Source organism: Salmo trutta, chromosome 26 (genome assembly GCF_901001165.1).
Source record: "Salmo trutta chromosome 26, fSalTru1.1, whole genome shotgun sequence".
In the NCBI taxonomy this organism is placed as follows: domain Eukaryota; kingdom Metazoa; phylum Chordata; class Actinopteri; order Salmoniformes; family Salmonidae; genus Salmo; species Salmo trutta.
This window is the reverse complement of record NC_042982.1, coordinates 35,476,101-35,498,572: the sequence shown is the minus strand read 5'-3', so window position 1 is coordinate 35,498,572 and position 22,472 is coordinate 35,476,101. Positions and strand designations below refer to the sequence as shown.

The window sequence follows — 22,472 nt, the reverse complement described above, 5'->3', positions numbered from 1 at the left end:
CCAATAACCAAACACACACAACCATACCAATAACCAAACACACACAACCATACCAATAACCAAACACACACAACCATACCAATAACCAAACACACACAACCATACCAATAACCAAACACACACAACCATACCAATAACCAAACACACACAACCATACCAATAACCAAACACACACAACCATACCAATAACCAACACACACAACCATACCAATAACCAAACACACACAACCATACCAATAACCAAACACACACAACTCTTCCACTCCAAGGTCCAGGTTGAGCTCAGATCTATTTCAATTCAGTCATGAATGGAAAAGTCCACATAGAAGATATACAGTTGAAGTCGGAAGTTTACATACTTTTAGGTTGGAGTCAATAAAACTTGTTTTTCAACCACTCCACACATTTCTTGTGAACAAACTATAGTTTTGGCAAGTCGGTTAGGATATCTACTTTGTGCATGACACAAGTACATTTTCCAACAATTGTTGACATATTTCATAATTTACTGTATCACAAATCCAGTGGGTCAGAAGTTTACATACACTAAGTTGACTGTGCCTTTAAACATCTAGGAAAATTCCTGAAAATTATGTCATGGCTTTAGAATCTTCTGATATGCTAATTGACAAAATTTGAGTCAATTGGAGGTGTACCTGTGGATGTATTTCAAGGCCTACCTTCAAACTCAGTGCTTCTTTCCTTGACATCATGGGAAAATCAAAAGAAATCAGCCAAGACCTCAGAAAAATATTGTAGACCTCCACAAGTCTGGTTCATCCTTGGGAGCAAATTCCAAATGCCTGAAGGTACCACGTTCATCTGTACAAACAATAGTACGCAAGTATAAACACCATGAGACCACGCCGCTGTCATACCGCTCAGGAAGGCGACGCGTTCTGTCTTCTAGAGATGAACATACTTTGGTGCGAAAACTGCAAATTAATCCCAGAACAACAGCAAAGGACCTTGTGAAGATTCTGGAGGAAAAAGGTACAAAAGTATCTATATCCACAGTAAAACAAGTCCTATATCGACATAATCTGAAGGGCCGCTCAGCAAGGAAAGCGGCACTGCTCAAAAAACGCCATAAAAAAAGCCAGACTACAGATTGCAACTGCACATGGGAACAAAGATCGTACTTTTGGAGAAATGTCCTCTGGTCTGATGAAACAAAAATAGAACTGTTTGGCCATAATGACCATTGTTATGTTTGGAGGAAAAAAGGGGTGGCTTGCAAGCCGAAGAACACCATCCCAACCGTGAAGCACGGGGGTGGCAGCATCATGTTGTGGGTGTGCTTTACTGCAGGAGGGACTGGTGCACTTCACAAAATAGATGGCATCATGAAGCGAGAAAATGATGTGGATATATTGAAGCAATATCTCAAGACATCAGTCAGGAAGTTAAAGCTTGGTCGCAAATGGGCCAAAATTCACCCAACTCATTGTGGGAAGCTTGTGGAAGGCTACCTGAAATGTTTGACCCAAGTTAAACAATTTGATTTATTGTTTTGTGAATAACCCTCCCCTGCTGTGTTTTACAGTGAAACGTTCTACATTCAGAAACATTTTATGCGTGAAAAACTTTATTTATCAAAACACAACCAGCAGATATCTTTAATAAAACAGAAACACAATAAATGAATGACTAAAGCATCCTGCTGTGTCAGGGATCAAAAGGCATTCAGGCCCCTGACACATTTGTTTTGATCAAACTAAAGGCTTAACTTTTCTGCTCTTCTGCATTTCTTCTTGAAGGTTGCATTATAAACATTCAAAAAACAGAAATTAACAAACCAGTTATTTGAACAAAAAACAGAGTGGAATGTCACTTACAACCCGAGGTCAAGGAATGTGCTGAAAACTGGCAATGCCAGAGGATGCGCGCGCACACACACACACGCACTTACTCACGCCTAACTGAATAAATAGGTTTTGCAGAGACTGCAGCATTAGGTGAAGGAGAGACTAGCATACAGTAAGCTATGTATTATACATTGTGGTCAGTCTATATCTGTCTGCAGTGACACTGACATACACAATGAGAACAGTCACAGAAGAAATCAGAACAACATGAACATGGGAAAGGACATCAAACCAAACAAAGAACTCTGGAAGTAAAATGTGAAGGGGCCATTTGAAATCTAATGAAGAAAAAAACATGATCTATGGTTGACGTGTGTGTCTGTGAACAGGACTGAGAGAGGGGAAAAACTAAAGTCATCTGTGTCTAATACCTTGGAGACCGACTGTCACACAACTGTAGTCCACATGAACACGCAGAGTCCTTCAACCTTCAACCGGTGCATGATTCTGTACGAAGAGGCTCTGTTTAAGATCCCTCTTCAGCCAGCTGACACCCGTGACACACACACACACACGCACGTGCACGCGCACGCACACACGCACACACACACCTCAACAGCTAGCTATTTAATAATTCTGCACACCATAATGTTTAATCAAAGCCTTTTCTTAAAGCTTAATTACAATTCTCCCCCCTCCATCTCTCAGTGCCCTGCTTTGCTTTTTTAGCTTGTATTAATAGAGCTTCAGTCTGTATGGCCGAGGAATTGATGGTTGGGGCTGAGGCCAGCTCCTCAGTGAAATGTGAATGGACCTTTATGAAGCCTAGAGGGGAAGCAAGAAGATCTTTGCTGTTTCTATATCACAGTGAGGGAGATGGGGAGGGTGACTGGTCTTGTGGTCTGAGAATGTTTCAAGGTCTTTGATACACCGTCTCTCACACATGATCACAGATACAGTGCAACAGATACAGCCTCTCTCACATTCTTTCACACACACACCTAGAATGCAGAAGATTATATAGTGATGACTCAGTGGATTATGCTTGGGGATTAATTGTTTGAAGAACTTGTTCATTAAGACTACACAACTCAAGGTCCAAACCGAAATAGATCTAACAACCATTGCATAGTGCAGTTCAGACACAAGGCCTGCAAATATTGCAGATATAAAATATTACAGAAATTCCAACCACATAACCCTTCCACCTGGGCTGTACAATTGTCTTTCTCTTCATTTGGGATGAACAATTGTCTTTCTCTTCATATGGGGTGAACAATTATCTTGCTCTTCATATGGGGTGAACAATTATCTTGCTCTTCGTTTGGGGTGAACAATTATCTTGCTCTTCATATGGGGTGAACAATTATCTTGCTCTTCATATGGGGTGAACAATTGTCTTTCTCTTCATATGGGGTGAACAATTATCTTGCTCTTCATATGGGGTGAACAATTATCTTGCTCTTCATATGGGGTGAACAATTGTCTTTCTCTTCATATGGGGTGAACAATTATCTTGCTCTTCATATGGGGTGAACAATTATCTTGCTCTTCATATGGGGTGAACAATTATCTTGCTCTTCGTTTGGGGTGAACAATTATCTTGCTCTTCGTTTGGGATGAACAATTATCTTGCTCTTCGTTTGGGATGAACAATTATCTTGCTCTTCGTTTGGGGTGAACAATTCTGATTCTCCACTTTGGGAACATTTCTGGTTTGGCTGTTGATATGATTGGAACGTCGTGTAGGGCGGAATGTTCCGGTCCAAACACATTGGTCTTTGATCTGTCGGAGCAGGGGAGAGGGAGGGAGGGGGGACTATTTGTGGAGAGGAATAAAAACAGAATGTTTTTAACTCGGCCTGGCTCTGTATCCCTCCATCTCATCCCTTCTTTTGACAAATGAAGGAGGGCGAGAAAAACAACAGCATCACAGAACAAAGCAGAACTTCACAGGAAAAGCAAATAAATAATGTTGTCTTTAGGGAGGAATGGAAAACTTGGGTCTGGGGTGGTTGTGATCGGGCGAACAGTGTTGTTCTGCCTCTCCATCCTACTTCCCCGAAACTCATTTCACAATGAATGTACAAAAACGGTTTCAGGAGAAGGACGTTCAGATATGAACATGAAAAACATAGAAAATGGCATAGGTACTGTATGAACACACACACACACACACACACACACACACACACACACACACACACACACACACACACACACACACACACACACCAGTGGAGGTTGCTGAGGGGATGATGGCTCATAATAATGGCTGGAATGGAGGGAATGGAATGGCATCAAACACATGATGTCTGTGTATTTGATACCATTCAACCTTATCCGCTCCAGCCATTAATACGAGCCCTTCCACCAACCTCCTGTGATACACACATGAACAGTTCTTCAATACCTCAGTGGATTAGCCACGTTGGGGGCTCGGGCAGTGGGGGGGGGTCATACCTCAGTGGATTAGCCATGTTGGGGGCTCGGGCAGTGGGGGGGGTCATACCTCAGTGGATGAGCCATGTTGGGGGCCCTGGCAGTGGGGGGGGGGGTCATACCTCAGTGGATGAGCCATGTTGGGGGCTCGGGCAGTGGGGGGGTCATACCTCAGTGGATGAGCCATGTTGGGGGCTCGGGCAGTGGGGGGGGGGTCATACCTCAGTGGATGAGCCATGTTGGGGGCTCGGGCAGTGGGGGGGGGGGGGGTCATACCTCAGTGGATGAGCCATGTTGGGGGCTCTGGCAGTGGGGGGGGGGAGGGGGGTCATACCTCAGTGGATCAGCCATGTTTGGGGCTCGGGCTGTGAGAGGGGGGGTCATATCTCAGTGGACTAGCCATGTTGGGGGCTCGGACAGTGAGGGGGGTCATATCTCAGTGCTCAGACAGTGGGGGGGGGGGTCATGAGCTGGTAGTGGAGAGGGTGGGGTACATTTGGGTTTTGGCTGGGTGGAAGCAGGGGAGTTTGGGGAATCATGACCAGAAGAGGGGGTATAGATGGTTATGGGTGACTCGGTTTGTAACAGGTTGGTATGTGGATGGATGGCAGTGGAGTGCTACTGAGAGAGCGAGAGATGGAGATATAAACAGCAGTTAGTCCCAGAGCTGTGTCCCCCTGTCCCATTGTCTCTCAGCGGGGTGGTCTGGAGGGACAAACACAGTCACAGCGCTCGTGGTGCGTCAAGTGGACCTCCTCTAGGGCCCAGCTGACCCGAACTGTCTGACGCCGTGAATAACCTCCCACCTCAGGAGCATACTTCAACACCTACAGAGGGGGAGGGGGGAGAAGGGGAAAGGGAAGGAAAGGCAAAAGGGGGAGGAGAGGAGGAAAGGTGGAGAGCAGAAAGGGGGAGAAGAGGAGGAAAGTTGGAGTACAGGGGAGAGGAGAAATGGAAAGGGCGAGGAGAGGTGAGAGAAAGGGGAGGAGGGGAGAGGGAGGAGAGGAGAGGAGAAAATGGGGAGAGAAAAGAACTTCAATGGAAAACAATGAGATGGTGGTAGTCTTGCTGCCAACTTGACTAATAGTTATCGCCTCCCTCCCGTATCAAACCTCAGAACAGTTATATTCACAATTTGTTCACACACACACACAGCAGGAGGGTTCTGTTAACCCTAGTGGTTAGAGGTGAGCCAGCAATCGGAGTGTTGCCATTTTGAATCAAAATATATTTTATATTTGAGATTCTTCAAAGAAGCCAACCTTTGCCTTGACAACTTTGCACACTGTTGGCATTCTCTCAACCAGCTTCATGAGGTAGTCACCTGAAATGCATTTCAATTAACAGGTGTGCCTTGTTAAAAGTTTATTTGTGGAATTTCTTCCCTTCTTAATGCGTTTGAGCCAATCAGTTGTGTTGTGACAAGGTAGTGGGATATACAGAAGATAGCTCTATTTGGTAAAAGACCAAGTCCATATTACAGCAACAACAGCTGAAATAAGCAAAGAGAAACGACAGTCCATTATTACTTCAAGACAAATTTCAAGAATATTGAAAGTTTCTTCAAGTACAGTCGCAAAACCATCAAGCGCTAAGATGAAACTGCCTCTCATGAGGACCGCCACAGGAAAGGAAGACCCAGAAGTACCTCTGCTGCAGAAAATAAGTTCATTAGAGTTACCAGCCTCCGATTGCATATCAAATAATTGCTTCACAGAGTTCAAGTAACAGACACACCTCAACATCAACTGTTCAGAGGAGACTGTGTGAATCAGGCCTTCATGATCGAATTGCTGCAAAGAAACCACTACTAAAAGACACCAATAAGAATACACTTGCTTGGGCTAAAAAATTCGAACAATGGACATTAGACCGTTGGAAATCTGTCCTTTCGTCTGACGAGTCCAAATTTGAGGTTTTTGGTTCCAAACGCTGTGTGCCTTTGTGAGACGCAGAGTAGGAAAATGGATGATCTCTGCATGTGTGGTTCCCACCATGAAGCATGGAGGAGGAGATGTGATGATGTGGGGGTGCTTTGCTGGTGACACTATCAGTAATTTATTTAGAATTCAAGGCACACTTAACCAGCATGGCTACCACAGCATTCTGCAGTGGTACGCCATCCCATCTGGTTTGCGCTTAGTGCCACAATCATTTGTTTTTCAACAGTACAATGACCCAACACACTTCCAGGCTGTGTAAGGGCTATTTGACCAAGAAGGAGAGGGATGGAGTGCTGCATCAGATGATCTGGCCTCCACAATCATCTGACCTCAACCCAATTGAGATGGTTTGGGATGAGTTGGATGGCAGAGTGAAAGAAAAGCAGCCAAGTGCTCAGCATATGTGGGAACTCCTCCAAGACTGTTGCAAAAGCATTCCAGGTGAAGCTGGTTGAGAGAATGCCAAGAGTGTGCAAAACGGTCATCAAGGCAAAGGGTGGCTACTTTGAATAATATAAAATATATTTTAATTTGTTTAACACTTTTCTGGTTACTACATAATTCCATAAGTGTTATTTCATAATGTTGATGTCTTCACTATTATTCTACAATGTATAAAATAATAAAATAAAGAAAAACCCTTGAATGAGTAGAGGTGTGTCCAAACTTTTGACAGGTAGTGTATATAACAGTCCAGGTAGTGTATACAACAGTCCCTTGCTCCAACCTCGACATGCGTCTTTCAGAGGGGTTGGGATACAAACTTTGTTTGGACCTTGTGTACAATTGACAAATAATATGATCTTAATCTTATTTGGTCAACGTGTTAGAGGGAGGCTACAGATAGGAGACAGGAAATTACTATCTCTCACACACACACACACACACCAAACCCCTACAGCATAAACAGAGAAGCAGCATAAAGAGGCAGATGCTTCCAGAAAACGTGTCAATGACAGAATTGAGAGAAGACAGAAGAGGTGAAAAGGAGGGAGAGAAAGACTGGTGCTGCAGTGCTGTCTGATTGCTAATGCGGTGCTGTCTGATGCGGTGCTGTCAGATGCGGTGCTGTCTGATGCGGTGCTGTCTGATTGCTGATGCGGTGCTGTCTGATTGCTGATGCAGTGCTAGGCCTAGAGTCTGTCTCTCTCCCTCTCTGATTACACTGTAGCTGGTTTATAATAAGAAACATTAAGTGTTCAGTGTGCCTGGCCATGATAAATAAACAAATGTGTCTGTCTGTCTGTCTGTCTGTCTGTCTGTCTGTCTGTCTGTCTGTCTGTCTGTCTGTCTGTCTGTCTGTCTGTCTGTCTGTCTGTCTGTCTGTCTGTCTGTCTGTCACCCAGCCAGTCTTGATAAGACCAGAGTGGGAACTATAGAGGCCAAATAGGAAAGAAAGGAAACATGAACTAAGCGCTGGGCATCGGCCAAAGACGAAACACACAGCAGTCATATGAAGTCTTGGCTGGGCTACAGGTACAGCCGTACCACAGCCATTCCTAATGCTACATAACAGGGCATGGTGTGTGTACCTCGTGTAGTTTGTCACTGGTCTTGGCCGGACTGCAGGTACAGCTGTTCCAGTTGTCCGTCCCACAGGCACAGTTCCCCCCACAGCGCTGCACCAGTAGGCATCGTGGGAAGAACACGGCGTTGGTGGCCCTCAGCTCCTCCCTCAGGTTGACAGAGTAGTTCCGAGGTGTACAGCTGTAGCGCTTCACGTCATCATACAGACGGTCCAGGTCAACTGTGGGGGAGAGAGAAGGGGGGGAGAGAGAAGGGGGGGAGGGAGAAGGGGGGGAGGACAGGACATCATTGATTGCTGATTGCAATTTGTATGAATTTGTATGAATGAACTGTATTGGCAACATTGTTTAATTTCAACAAAGCATCTTAATGTAAATTAATGGAACTCAATGAGAAGGGGATGGGGTGAATAGAGAGGCTGGTAGGTGGGAGAGAATCTTAATGAAATTAATAATCAATAAACAATGGTTCAATATAAACTAAAATTGATTGTTGTTAATTTAACTGGTTCAATTGATTAGCAGTGGTTTTGTGCTTTGACCATATAAAACACAAAATGTATTTTCCTAACACTGGGGCATTTTCAGTTGCAGGGCCAGAGAAAGAAATAACAGAAAAAGAACAAGGAATATGGGAAGAACACAGAAGAGAGAGGGGGGTTGGTGTCTGCTAGGTGTGTTTGTGTCACAGACAGTAAGATCTCTAATCCATGTGTAGTGTGTCTGTGCAGGCAGACTATTCCTGGAGTGTTGGTTAGCGTGCTAGCAAGCATACCAGACAGACTAGGCCCTATGGGCAGCATAATGTACATGTGTGTGTGTGTGAAGACTAAATCGGGACACCATTTAGCCGTGTGGAAACAGACGGAACAGCTTCTATAGTAGCAGCTATCATCAACCCTAACTCCTCATCATGTAGATCTGAGAGGATGGGTGTACGTGCTGTGGAGACGGCTCCGACTAGCCTATCAGAGAGTGAGAAATTGTGCATTGAGACCAACAAGATCTCACGGTTTTACCAATTTGACTTCATATTCCGACGTTTGTCCACGTTTATGCAAACGTCAAACGAACAAGACCCTTGTAGCTGGAGCTTGAGGCATACGCCCACAACGCCCTAGCAAAGCGCAAGCCTACTTGATGGTGAAAGCGCTCACCGTTGCCCTTAGTGGGTGGTTTTCAAGCCATCTCCAGACGTCCAGGGTAGCTGGACGGATGTCGAATTGCCGGATGCCTTGTTCTCACCGTGCTGACAGACCGACCCTATACTGTCCTAATGTTGCATAACAGGGGAGGGGACATGTGTGTGTGTGTGTGTGTGTGTGTATAGGGGTGTCAGTGGTCTAGGAGAATGAGTGTAATCTCCAAAAGGCAGTGGTGTGGAACACTGCTCTGATACTGGAACTGAGAGAGCGCTCCGAACAGAATGAGTATGTCACTCACACACTCCAGAGAAAATGAATAGTGTGTGTGTGTGTGTGTGTGTGTGTGTGTGTGACCACATGTGTGCCAGTGTAAAGTATATGTGAGTGTGTGTGTCAGTATGTGAGTGTGTCAGTATGTGAGTGTGTCAGTATGTGAGTGTGTCAGTATGTGAGTGTGTCAGTATGTGAGTGTGTCAGTATGTGACTGTGTCAGTATGTGACTGTGTCAGTATGTGAGTGTGTCAGTATGTGAGTGTGTCAGTAGGGTTACTGGGTTCTGTACACCAGGGAGAGATTGAGCTTTGCGTTCCTTGATTACATGGCTTGAGGAGAACATAAAGATTGCTTTCAATGAGATGGTGGTGGTGTGTGTGTGTGTGTGTTAATGAAAACAAAGCTAGGTGCTGACTAGGGAACATTTCTGCTCAGCTGCACAGGTTGAATTTCCAATTAGAGTGTGATGTGGGAAAAGCCTACCAAAGACATGCAGCAACACTGCTACTGCTGCATCACACACAGATCAAATCTTATTGGTCGCATAAACATATTTAGCAGATGTTATTGCGGGTGTAGAAAAATGCTTGTGTTTCTAGCTCAAACAGTGCAGTAATATCTAACAATTCACAACAATACACACATGAATGTAAAATAATGGAATTAAGAAATATATAAATATTAGGACGAGCAATGTCGGAGTATGTATGTATATATAGTCACTCTGGATAAGAGCGTCTGCTAAATGACTTAAATGTAAATGTAAATACACACATACATACATAGTACCAGTCAAAAGATTGGACTCGTCTACTCATTAAAGGGTTTTTCTTTATTTTTAAATTCTACATTGTAGAATAATAGTGAAGACATCAAAACTATGAAATAACACATATGGAATCAAAATCGTTAAACAAGTCAAAATATATTTTATATTCTTCAAAGTAGCCACCCTTTGTCTTGATGACAGATTTGCACACTCTTGTCATTCTTTCAACCAGCTTTAAGGGGTTCTTGAAGGAGTTCCCACATATGCTGAGCACTTGTTGGCTGCTTTTCCTTTACTCTGCGGTCCAACTCATCCCAAACCATCTCAATTGGGTTGAGGTCGGGTGATTGTGGAGGCCAGGTCATCTGATGCAACACTCCATCACTCTCCTTCTTAGTCAAATAGCCCTTACACAGCCTGGAGGGGTGTTGGGTCATGTTGGCCCGTGTTGAGGGTCAGAAGACCCATCAGGAAGTTCAGGACCTAGTTGCTCAGGGCGCGGTTCAGACCCAGGGCCCCAAACTTAATGATGAGCTTGGAGGGTCCTATGATGTTGAAGGCTGAGCTGTAATCAATGAAGAACATTCTTACATAGGTATTCATCTTGTCCAGATGGGATAAAGAAGTGTACTGTGCGATGACAATTGCATCGTCTGTGGATCTGTTGAGGCGGTATGCAAATTGAAGTGGGTCTAGGGTGACAGGTAAGGTGGAGGTGATATGATCCTTACTAGCCTCTCAAAGCACTTCATGACGACAGAAGTGAGTGCTACGGGGTGATAGTTTAGTTCAGTTACCTTAGCTTTCTTGGTTACAGGAACAAGAGTGGACATCTTGAAGTAAGTGGGGACAGCAGACTGGGATAGGGAGAGATTGAATATATTCCAGCCAGCTGGTCTGCGAATGCTCTGAGGACGTGGCTAGGGATGCCATTTGGGCCGGCAGCCATGCGAGGGTTAACATGCTTAAATGTCAAAAATCGGCCATTTAGAATGAGCGTCCACAGTCCTCGGGAGCGGCCCGTGTCGGTGGCACTGTGTTATCCTCAAAGCAGACGCCGGTGTCCGTGATTGTCTGGAGTACCTGCCACATACGTCTTGTGTCTGAGCCATTGAATTGTGACTCCACTTTGTCTCTGCACTGACCTTTTTCCCTGTTTGATTGCTTTACTCTTTGTATTCGACCATATTCCCAGTCACCTTGCCGTGGTTAAATGTGGTGTTTTGCACTTTCAGTATTGCGTGAATGCTGACATCTATCCAAGTTTTTTGGTTTGGGTAGGTTTAAAAACCTGTTGAGGCCAGGGGGCAGGATCTTATCCCGGTATTGGGATTCATTGTCATGTGACCATGGCGGGGAATTCAAAACTGCAAGAGTAATCATTTCAAATACTCAAATAATCAACTATTTTCCTCCATTTGAAAGATATATCTCCTAAATCTAACCACGCTGTCCGATTTTCAAAGAGGCTTTACGGAGAATGCATAAAGTTAGGTTATGTTAGGAGTAGATTGACAATAGCTGTGTGTAAAGTTTAGCCAATTCAAAGAAGGGCATCAACAGACAGAAAACTAGCTAGAATTATGCACTTACCTTTGACAATCTGCATCAGATGACACTCATAGGACATTATGTTATACAATACATGCATTTTTAGTTCCATCAAGTTCATATTTATATCCAAAAACAGCATTTACAGTCGAAGTGAAATTCAGAATTTTTTTCGGCTCGAATGCTCCCAGTGAATCCAGCATTACAAATCACGGAATTACTATTCGAAAACATTGGTAAATTATAATATTGTCATTCAAAGAATAATATATTATCATCTCGTAATTGCTACCGAATGGCCAGATCTCAAAATAACTTTACTGGGAAATCACATTTTGCAATAAACGGGGTACAATGCTAAGAACAATAAGCAAAGCTATAAGCTAAGCTATACAGTTAGCGTCATCTAATATCGATAATAACATTGTAAATATCCCCTTACCTTTGATTATCTCCATCAGAAGGCACTGCCAGGTCCAGAACAAATGTGCTTTCTTTTGACAAAGTTCATAATTTATGTCCAAATAACACCAAATAGTTAGCGTTCAGTAGGCTCCCACAAAACGTGGTGGGGGTGTGTAAAGTCACACCGAAAAGCTAAAAAAAAACTAGTAAATAATCTATTTATGTTCGTTCAAACATGTCAAACATTGTTTAGCATTAATCTTTTGGTCCATTTTTAACGTGAAACATCAGTAAACATCAGTAATATTTTCACACAACCTATCAAGTGTCTTAGATAAACGATTATGACAAACACACTCTTCTCAGATTTATGCGCAGGCGCAAAAAATGAAGTGATGACGTGTCAACTTCCAAGCATTCTAATTCGGTGTGTATTTATCACAGATGCTTCAAACAACTTTATAAAGATCGTTGACATCTAGTGGAAGCAGTAGGAGTTGCGAACTGAATCCTTTCTCACTGTGGTATCTTTAAAACAATGACACTAAATAGTACAGTCACAAAATTCACATTTTTTTTAATCTATTTTTCACAGGTTTTTGCCTGCAATATGAGTTTTGTTATACTTACAGACACCATTCAAACTGTTTTAGAAAATTCAGAGTGTTTTCTATCCAAACCTGAACAATAATATGCATATTCTAGCTTCTGAGTTGGTGTAGGAGGCAGTTAAAAATGGGCACATATTTTTTTCCAAAATTCTCAATACTGCCCCCTGACGATAACCAAAGAACATTCTCTTGGGAGGTAAAACAGTCAGTTTGATGGTGAGGTATTCCAGATCGGGAGAACAAAAGAACTTGAGTTTCTGTACGTTTCCACAATCACACCATGAGCAGTTAATCATGAAACATACACCTCCGCTGTTCTTCTTCCCGGAGAGCTTGTTATTCCTATCTGCACGATGTACTGAGAACCCAGCTGGCTGTGTGGATGGGGACAGTATATCTGGAGAGAGATGGACTGAGAACCCAGCTGGCTGTATGGACGGGGACAGCATATCTGGAGAGAGCCATGATTCTGTGAAACAGAGTATGTTAAAGTCCCTGATGTCTCTCTGGAAGCATATCCTTGCCCTGACCTCATCTACTTTATTGTCCAGAGACAACAGTAGCGAGTAATATAATCAGAAGCTGTGGATGGTGTACACACCACTTGAGTCAGGCTAGAAGTCCACTCTTTTCTCCGCCGGTGGCATCTTGGAGCAGCCTCTGGGATAAGTTAAATTGCCTTGGAGGGTACAAACAAAGAATCTAATTTGGGAATGTCGTATTCCTGGTCGTAATGCTGGTGAGTTACCACCGCTCTGATATCCAAAAGTTATTACCGACTGTATGTAATAACACAAAAATGTTCAGGGCACATAATGTAAGAAATAACACAAAAAAATCTAATACTGCAAAGTTGCTAATGAGCTAGAATCAGAGTTGCAATGTGTATTGGTGCCATCTTACTAAAGACACACACACACAGAAAGAGATGCAAACACACACGCACACAGATGCACACATACACAGATAAACACACACACGGATAAACACACACACACACACGCACACAGATGCAAACACACACACCCACACACAGATGCACACACACAGATGCACACACACAGATGCACACACACAAACAGATGCGCACACACACAGATGCGCGCACACAAACACACAGACGCACAAACACACGCGTGCGAACAGATGCACACATGCGCACAAAAACACACACACGCACACACAGATGTGCACACACACACAGATGACAAACATGCACACGCACAGATGACAAACATGCACACGCACAGACACACTACACGCACAGATGCGCACGAATACACACACAGATGAACACACAGATGCACACACACAGACGCATGCACAGACACACACACGCACAGAAACACACACACACACGCACAGGCACACACAGGCACATGCGCGCACACAGATGCGCAAACGCACACAGATGACACACACGTGCGCACACACACACAGATGCACACACACGCTCACAGATGCGCACACACATGCGCACAGTCACACAGACACACACACACACACAGACGCGCACATGAAAAAACCTACATTCACAAACACACACTTTTACACAAACACAGATGTTCACAGTAAGCTCTGTATGGAGATCCATAAACTCAACACACACACACACACACTTAGCTCTGTATGGAGATACATAAACTCAACACACACACACATAGGAGTTGCTGACATTAGTTGGAGTCTTAGCCAAGCCCAACTATTTACTCAGTAACAGGAGACCCCTCAGGTGGAGAGAGAAAAAGATGGTAAGAGCGAGAGAGGAAGGGAAAAGGAGGGAAAAGGAGAAAGAAAATAATAACAAGGGACGAGTGTGATGAAGAAAAAAAGGACAAGATAGAGAATGAGGCGAGCGACAGTGATGTGATGCGTCTGATCCAGTCTGTTGAACACAGTGTTGTGATGTGTCTGGTCCAGTCTGTTGAACACAGTGCTGTGATGTGTCTGGTCCAGTCCGTTGAACACAGTGCTGTGATGTGTCTGGTCCAGTCTGTTGAACACAGTGATGTGATGCGTCTGATCCAGTATGTTGAACACAGTGTTGTGATGTGTCTGGTCCAGTCTGTTGAACACAGTGATGTGATGTGTCTGGTCCAGTCTGTTGAACACAGTGATGTGATGCGTCTGATCCAGTCTGTTGAACACAGTGTTGTGATGTGTCTGGTCCAGTCTGTTGAACACAGTGTTGTGATGTGTCTGTTCCAGTCTGTTGAACACAGTGTTGTGATGTGTCTGGTCCAGTCTGTTGAACACAGTGATGTGATGTGTCTGGTCCTGTCTGTTGAACACAGTGATGTGATGTGTCTGGTCCAGTCTGTTGAACACAGTGATGTGTCTGGTCCAGTCTGTTGAACACAGTGATGTGTCTGGTCCAGTCTGTTGAACACAGTGTTGTGATGTGTCTGGTCCAGTCTGTTGAACACAGTGTTGTGATGTGTCTGGTCCAGTCTGTTGAACACAGTGATGTGTCTGGTCCAGTCTGTTGAACACAGTGTTGTGATGTGTCTGGTCCAGTCTGTTGAACACAGTGTTGTGATGTGTCTGGTAAAGTCTGTTGAACACAGTGTTGTGATGTGTCTGGTCCAGTCTGTTGAACACAGTGTTGTGATGTGTCTGGTCCAGTCTGTTGAACACAGTGTTGTGATGTGTCTGGTCCAGTCTGCTGAACACAGTGTTGTGATGTGTCTGGTCCAGTCTGTTTAACACAGTGTTGTGATGTGTCTGGTCCAGTCTGTTGAACACAGTGTTGTGATGTGTCTGGTCCAGTCTGTTGAACACAGTGTTGTGATGTGTCTGGTCCAGTCTGTTGAACACAGTGATGTGTCTGGTCCAGTCTGTTGAACACAGTGTTGTGATGCGTCTGGTCCAGTCTGTTGAACACAGTGATGTGATGTGTCTGGTCCAGTCTGTTGAACACAGTGTTGTGATGCATCTGGTCCAGGTTGTTGAACACAATGTTGTGATGTGTCTGGTCCAGTCTGTTGAACACAGTGTTGTGGTGCGTCTGGTCCAGTCTGTTGAACACAGTGTTGTGATGTGTCTGGTCCAGTCTGTTGAACACAGTGTTGTGATGTGTCTGGTCCAGTCTGTTGAACACAGTGTTGTGATGTGTCTGGTCCAGTCTGTTGAACACAGTGTTGTGATGTGTCTGGTCCAGTCTGTTGAACACAGTGATGTGTCTGGTCCAGTCTGTTGAACACAGTGATGTGTCTGGTCCAGTCTGTTGAACACAGAGATGTGATGTGTCTGGTCCAGTCTGTTGAACACAGTGATGTGTCTAGTCCAGTCTGTTGAACACAGTGCTGTGATGTGTCTGGTCCAGTCCGTTGAACACAGTGCTGTGATGTGTCTGGTCCAGTCTGTTGAACACAGTGATGTGATGTGTCTGGTCCAGTCCGTTGAACACAGTGTTGTGATGTGTCTGATCCAGTCTGTTGAACACAGTGTTGTGATGTGTCTGGTCCAGTCTGTTGAACACAGTGTTGTGATGTGTCTGGTCCAGTCTGTTGAACACAGTGTTGTGATGTGTCTGGTCCAGTCTGTTGAACACAGTGTTGTGATGTGTCTGGTCCAGTCTGTTGAACACAGTGTTGTGATGTGTCTGGTCCAGTCTGTTGAACACAGTGTTGTGATGTGTCTGGTCCAGTCTGTTGAACACAGTGTTGTGATGTGTCTGGTCCAGTCTGTTGAACACAGTGATGTGATGTGTCTGGTCCAGTCTGTTGAACACAGTGATGTGTCTGGTCCAGTCTGTTGAACACAGTGTTGGGATGTGTCTGGTCCAGTCTGTTGAACACAGTGTTGTGATGTGTCTGGTCCAGTCTGTTGAACACAGAGATGTGATGTGTCTGGTCCAGTCTGTTGAACACAGTGATGTGTCTGGTCCAGTCTGTTGAACACAGTGCTATGATGTGTCTGGTCCAGTCCGTTGAACACAGTGCTGTGATGTGTCTGGTCCAGTCTGTTGAACACAGTGCTGTGATGCGTCTGGTCCAGTCTGTTGAACACAGTGATGTGTCTGGTCCAGTCTGTTGAACACAGTGATGTGATGTGTCTGGTCCAGTCTGTTGAACACAGTGTTGTGATGTGTCTGGTCCAGTCTGTTGAACACAGTGTTGTGATGTGTCTGGTCCAGTCTGTTGAACACAGTGTTGTGATGTGTCTGGTCCAGTCTGTTGAAAACAGTGTTGTGATGTGTCTGGTCCAGTCTGTTGAACACAGTGTTGTGATGTGTCTGGTCCAGTCTGTTGAACACAGTGTTGTGATGTGTCTGGTCTAGTCTGTTGAACACAGTGTTGTGATGTGTCTGGTCCAGTCTGTTGAACACAGTGTTGTGATGTGTCTGGTCCAGTCTGTTGAACACAGTGATGTGATGTGTCTGGTCCAGTCTGTTGAACACAGTGATGTGTCTGGTCCAGTCTGTTGAACACAGTGTTGTGATGTGTCTGGTCCAGTCTGTTGAACACAGTGTTGTGATGTGTCTGGTCCAGTCTGTTGAACACAGTGTTGTGATGTGTCTGGTCCAGTCTGTTGAACACAGGGTTGTGATGTGTCTGGTCCAGTCTGTTGAACACAGTGTTGTGATGTGTCTGGTCCAGTCTGTTGAACACAGTGATGTGATGTGTCTGGTCCAGTCTGTTGAACACAGTGTTGTGATGTGTCTGGTCCAGTCTGTTGAACACAGTGTTGTGATGTGTCTGGTCCAGTCTGTTGAACACAGTGTTGTGATGTGTCTGGTCCAGTCTGTTGAACACAGTGTTGTGATGTGTCTGGTCCAGTCTGTTGAACACAGTGTTGTGATGTGTCTGGTCCAGTCTGTTGAACACAGTGATGTGATGTGTCTGGTCCAGTCTGTTGAACACAGTGATGTGATGTGTCTGGTCCAGTCTGTTGAACACAGTGTTGTGATGTGTCTGGTCCAGTCTGTTGAACACAGTGTTGTGATGTGTCAATGTGTTGTCTCTGAGAGGGAGGAAAGATACACGTTTACTTCTGACCAACTACAACAAGCAGCAACAGAGAAACTTCACACATCTTCCCCTCCACCACACACACACGCTTGCCATCAGTCCCAGTTTCTCTATAAGAGCTGGGAGAACATTTAACTTTTCTCATTTTCCCAAGGTCACCTTGAAGGTTTTCTACTGGCTGACTAAGAAACTCGCACACGCAGTGTTGGTGCATTGGAAGGAGGAAGGCTGAATTATTTCTGTTAACAATGTCTCCATTCACTGAAGCACAGACCACAATATGCACTCCTTTGAAATGACTTTCATTTGTGTGTAAGCACCTGTGTGTGTGTGTGTGTGTGTGTTATTACTCTTGTTCTGTCTGCTGTGCTGGTAGGCCCGGGGTCTGTACATGGCTGTCTCTCTGTACAAGCTGTCCAGGTCCTGTCTCCAGCTGTCAGGGTTGAGGTGACGGAGGACCTGCTCCACTGTGTTGAAGGCTGCTATGGTCTGGTCCAACGCCGCTGCTGTCAGAGGAACAGCAGTCACCGCTGGAGCCAACACTGACAGACTGTCCTCCTGGAGGAGGGGTGGAGAAGGGGGGGGTCAAAAGTTCTGAGCAGGGACACAAGGTCTTCTTTAGTCTTTGAGAGCATTCTAGTGTGTCTGTCTGTGTGTGAGTCTATGGAATGCTCAGCACCAGTATCTGAACTGCCCTCTGACTGTGCTTGTGAAAGGTTTACAAAGGTCAGGGGACAACCTTGATCTTTTAAAATCAGCCTAATGACTGGGCACTAGAGCCCTCTATCTATCTCCAGGCAGGGACAAGGAGTTTCTCCTGCTGCTGATCAGGAGGGTTAGGGGGTTTGACAAAGGGGCTGTGAGGGGCAAACACAGGTAGGTGTGTGTGTTTGTGTTGAGCATGCTTGCTTGTCCAACTCACCATCAGGGTCACAGCCTCCCAGTTAGTCTTCGACGCTGTAGGAAGAGAATCATCCTGGAGGAAGGAAGGAGAGAGAATGAACGAGTGGTATTTGGGTTATTCTGGTGCGTTTACATAACTCCTGTCAGAACGTCAGGATAATCCCTGGTTGAATTCCAGGTGATGGCATCGGGAGCTGGTCAGGACTTGTCTGTCTGTGTTGGATTAGCATTCATCTGTCTAACATTGTGCTAATGGTAGTTTGCTACAAAGCTGCTGAGATAAATTCACAGACAGTCCCTAATGGTTGAGCAGTGTTCCTCTCCTGGGCCCAGATTCACACAACACTTCTTACGCAATAACTTAACCTCTAGGGGATCTGTGACCTCCCCCATGGGACGGTTGAGCTAACGTGCGCTAATGTGATTAGCATGAGGTTGTAAGTAACAAGAACATTTCCCAGGACATAGACATATCTGATAAGGGCAGAACGCTTAAATGGTTATTAATCTAACTGCACTGTCTAATTTACAATAGCTATTACAGTGAAATAATGCCATGCTATTGTTTGAGGAGAGTGCACAGTTATGAACTTGAAAATGTATCAATAATCCAATTAGGCACATTTGGGCAGGCTTGATAAAGCATTTTGAACAGAAATGCAATGGTTCATTGGATCAGTCTAAAACTTTGCAGATACACTTCTGCCATCTAGAGGCTGAAATCTAAATTACACCTAAACTGGAATAATACATTGTGGCCTTTCTCTTGCATTTCATTATTATCTTTTACCAGATCTAATGTGTTATATTCTCCGACATTCATTTCACATTTCCACAAACTTCAAAGTATTTTCTTTCAAACAGTATCATGAATATGCATATCCTTGCTTCAGGTCCTGAGCTACAGGCAGTTAGATTTGGGTATGTCATTTTAGGTGATTTTTTTTTTTAAAAGGGTCTGATCTTCTTAAGAAAAAATTTGAAATTCATAAGATCGTTCGTAAGTGCAATTCCTCAACAATATCTTAAGATTTAATGATTTTATTACGAACTTCTCAAATATCTTCTTACGAATCTTCTTAAGATGTGTGTTGCTAGGCAACCAATTTAGCTAGCTATCTATTTAGCAATGTAAATTATGTTAGCATATTTCCTACTGAGATTACGGTTCTAAAAACAAGTTATTGGGTTTAAAATAATCATTACTGAAACTTGCAGATGAAGATTGTGAGTGAATTAAACATGTTCAATTGCTTTCATGAGCTTTTTCTCTCACTGCCCTGAGTTTTAGACAAGGGTTTAGACATCTTGGAATTAAGAACATTTGCAAGAACAAATCCAAAAGCTTAATTTTCAAGAATGTAATTTCTTCTTAACTGTTTGCTTAAGGAGAAACATAAGAAATAACGCAAGAACATTTCCAATAAATTTGAGGAATAACATAACAAAAAAAAATAACAACTTTGCTTAACTTTATTCATATAGACCCCTATAGTGAAGAACAAAATAACAGTTAAGAAGAAATGTGTTCTTAAGAAGGTTTTGTGAATCTGGGCCCTGTCCTCCTCACAGACCCATTCATCAGACACAGAGATGAGCTGCTCTATGTAGAGGAGAGGAGAGACACCACACTCACTGTTTGTGAAAAGTGACTTGTGAACACACCCCTTGCAGATGTGCAACTGCCGCTGCTTGATTTTCTATGTAATGGCTCTCCTAAAAACACACTCTGCAGTTCATACAGCCTGTTTACTTCAGCTCTGTTAAGTTCATAGTGAACCTGAGGGAACAACTATACATCTGCATAACATGCAGTCTGAACCCACTTAAAAACTATGTGTACTCCGTGTGTGTTCATGTTATGTATGAGTCTGCATGCTGTGTGTGTGTTATACTGTATTTGTGCATGCTGTGTGTGGGTCTATATTATGTCTGAGCCTTTGAATGTATGTGTGGGTGTGTCATATGAAATCAGAGATGACTTAAAAGTTTAGTGACTAATCTTTTGTCTTATAGCATCTGTTTCTCACGTGCAACCCACAGATACACACTGTGCTTGACAGGAACCCCTCTGACTTCATACACAGCTGGGTATTGAGCGTGTGTTGTGTGTAGACTTCCTCTTTGCTATGAGGCTCATAAATGAGTAGTGTGTGTGTGTGTGTGTGTGTGTGTGTGTGTGTGTGTGTGTGTGTGTGTGTGTGTGTGTGTGTGTGTGTGTGTGTGTGGCCCCTGCAGCAGCCCCAGATGTGCATCTCAGTTAGCTTCTGACCTTATTAGGCAATAAGCCGTCAGATTCAGTAAACTGTCCCACAGTCCTGTGCTTCAGAGGGGAATGCAGGGACAGCTGGGCTAAGGCCACACACACGCACCTGGGACTTTTAATAGGAAGAACAGTTTACAGTGCCTTTAGAGAGTAGGTCAACAGGGACATGAAACCACGTCTGGTAGCTGGAGAGTCGTGGCAGACTAGGTCCTCCTGGGTAGAAAAGATTTCAGATGGTCACAGGGTAAGAGGGGTTTGGGAAGCAGTGCTTTCAGGGTGAAACAAAAAATAAGAGATATTACAATAAAAATGTTTATTGCCATAATTGACTTGTGTTTCCATGCACCTGCTACTAATAATGTGTCTGTAATACCTCCTCTCAGACATGTTATTTCTGGAGGAGATTAATGGTATCGTTTTGCCACAGACAGTGTTGGTTTCTGGGAATATCTATTTATGTATTTATGGGAAAACCTCAGTGGGTCCCAGAATAGCTGCAGAGCCTGGCAACATCTGGGAGTCTTCAGGAACAGAGTAGTGTTCCTGGATCATATTCCTGCCTGGATGGATCTGTCTGCTGTTCTGAGGAACTCTACAATTTTTGTATCTAGGCAAGTCAGTTAAGAACAAAAACTATTATTTACAATGACTGGCTACACCAGCCAAACCCGGACGATGCTGGGCCAATTGCGCGCCGACCTATGAGACTCCCAATCACGTCTGGTTGTGAGAGAGCCTGGAATCGAACCAGGGTGTCTGTAGTAACACCTCTAGCACTGAGATGCAGTGCCTTAGACCGCTGCGCCACTCAGGAGCCCAAATTCACTAAGCCAAAATCACTGGTTCTAGAGGATTCCTCGTTAAGGAAATTAAGAAAAGCACTACAGCATTCAGTCATGGTCATGTTATTGCATTGGGTTGTTGAGCTTGTGTGTGTGTGCGTGTATGTACAGTGCATTCAGAAAGTATTCAGACCTCAACCTTTTCCACACTTTGTTACGTTACAGACTTTTTCTAAATTTGATGCATTTTTTCCCACATCAATCTACACACAATAATCCATAATGAAAATAGCCCATAACATTTGAAATATGACATTTACATAAGTATTCAGACCCTTTACTCAATACATTGTTGAATAACCTTTGGCAGCGATTAAAGCCTTGAGTCTTGGGTATGACGCTACAAGCTTGGCACACCTGTATTTGGGGAGTTTCTCAGATTCTTCTCTGCAGATCCACTCAAGTTCTGTCAGGTTGGATGGGGAGCATTGCTGCAAAGCTATTTTCAGGTCTCTCCAGAGATGTTCGATGGGGTTCAAGTCCGGGCTCTTGCTGGGCCACTCAAGGACATTCAGAGACTTGTCCCGAAACCACTCCTGCGTTGTCTTGGCTGTGTGCTTAGGGTCATTGTCCTGTTGGAAGGCGAACCTTCACCCCAGTCTGAGGTCCTGAGAGCTCTGGAGCAGGTTTTCATCAAAGATCTCTCTGTACTTTGCTCCGATCATCTTTCCCTCAATTCTGACTAGTCTTCCAGTCCCTACCACTGAAAAACATCCACACAGCATGATGCTGCCACCACCATGCTTCACCGTAGGGATGGTGTCAGGTTTCCTCCAGACGTGACGCTTGGCATTCAGGCCAAAGAGTTCAATCTTGGTTTCATCAGACCAGAGAATCTTATTTCTCATGGTCAGAGTCCTTTAGGTGCCTTTTGGCAAATTCCAAGCGGGCTGTCATGTGCCTTTTACTGAAGAGTGGCTTCCATCTGGCCACTCTACCAAAAAGGCCTGATTGGTGAAGTGCTGCAGAGATGGTTGTCCTTCTGGATCTCACATATCCACAGAGGAACTCTGGA

The 22,472-nt window shown here is 44.2% G+C and overlaps 1 protein-coding gene across 2 annotated transcripts in view; it reads right to left on the bottom strand.

Annotated features, from left to right (window-relative positions):
• Window positions 1-4,531: 4,531 nt before the first annotated feature.
• LOC115163701 (platelet-derived growth factor D) overlaps window positions 4,532-22,472 on the bottom strand; it is a 61,378-nt gene continuing 43,437 nt past the window's right edge. Inside the window, exons 4-8 of one of the 2 annotated variants that reach the window (XM_029715804.1) lie at window positions 20,757-20,828; window positions 18,369-18,422; window positions 17,797-18,004; window positions 7,726-7,940; window positions 4,532-5,077 (exon numbers count right to left, since the gene is read on the bottom strand). In XM_029715804.1, the coding sequence (XP_029571664.1) occupies window positions 4,943-5,077; window positions 7,726-7,940; window positions 17,797-18,004; window positions 18,369-18,422; window positions 20,757-20,828 (684 nt within the window). In that variant the 3' untranslated portion in view covers window positions 4,532-4,942. The remainder of the gene's footprint in view (window positions 5,078-7,725; window positions 7,941-17,796; window positions 18,005-18,368; window positions 18,423-20,756; window positions 20,829-22,472) is intronic. The other variant, XM_029715805.1, reaches the window with a different exon arrangement.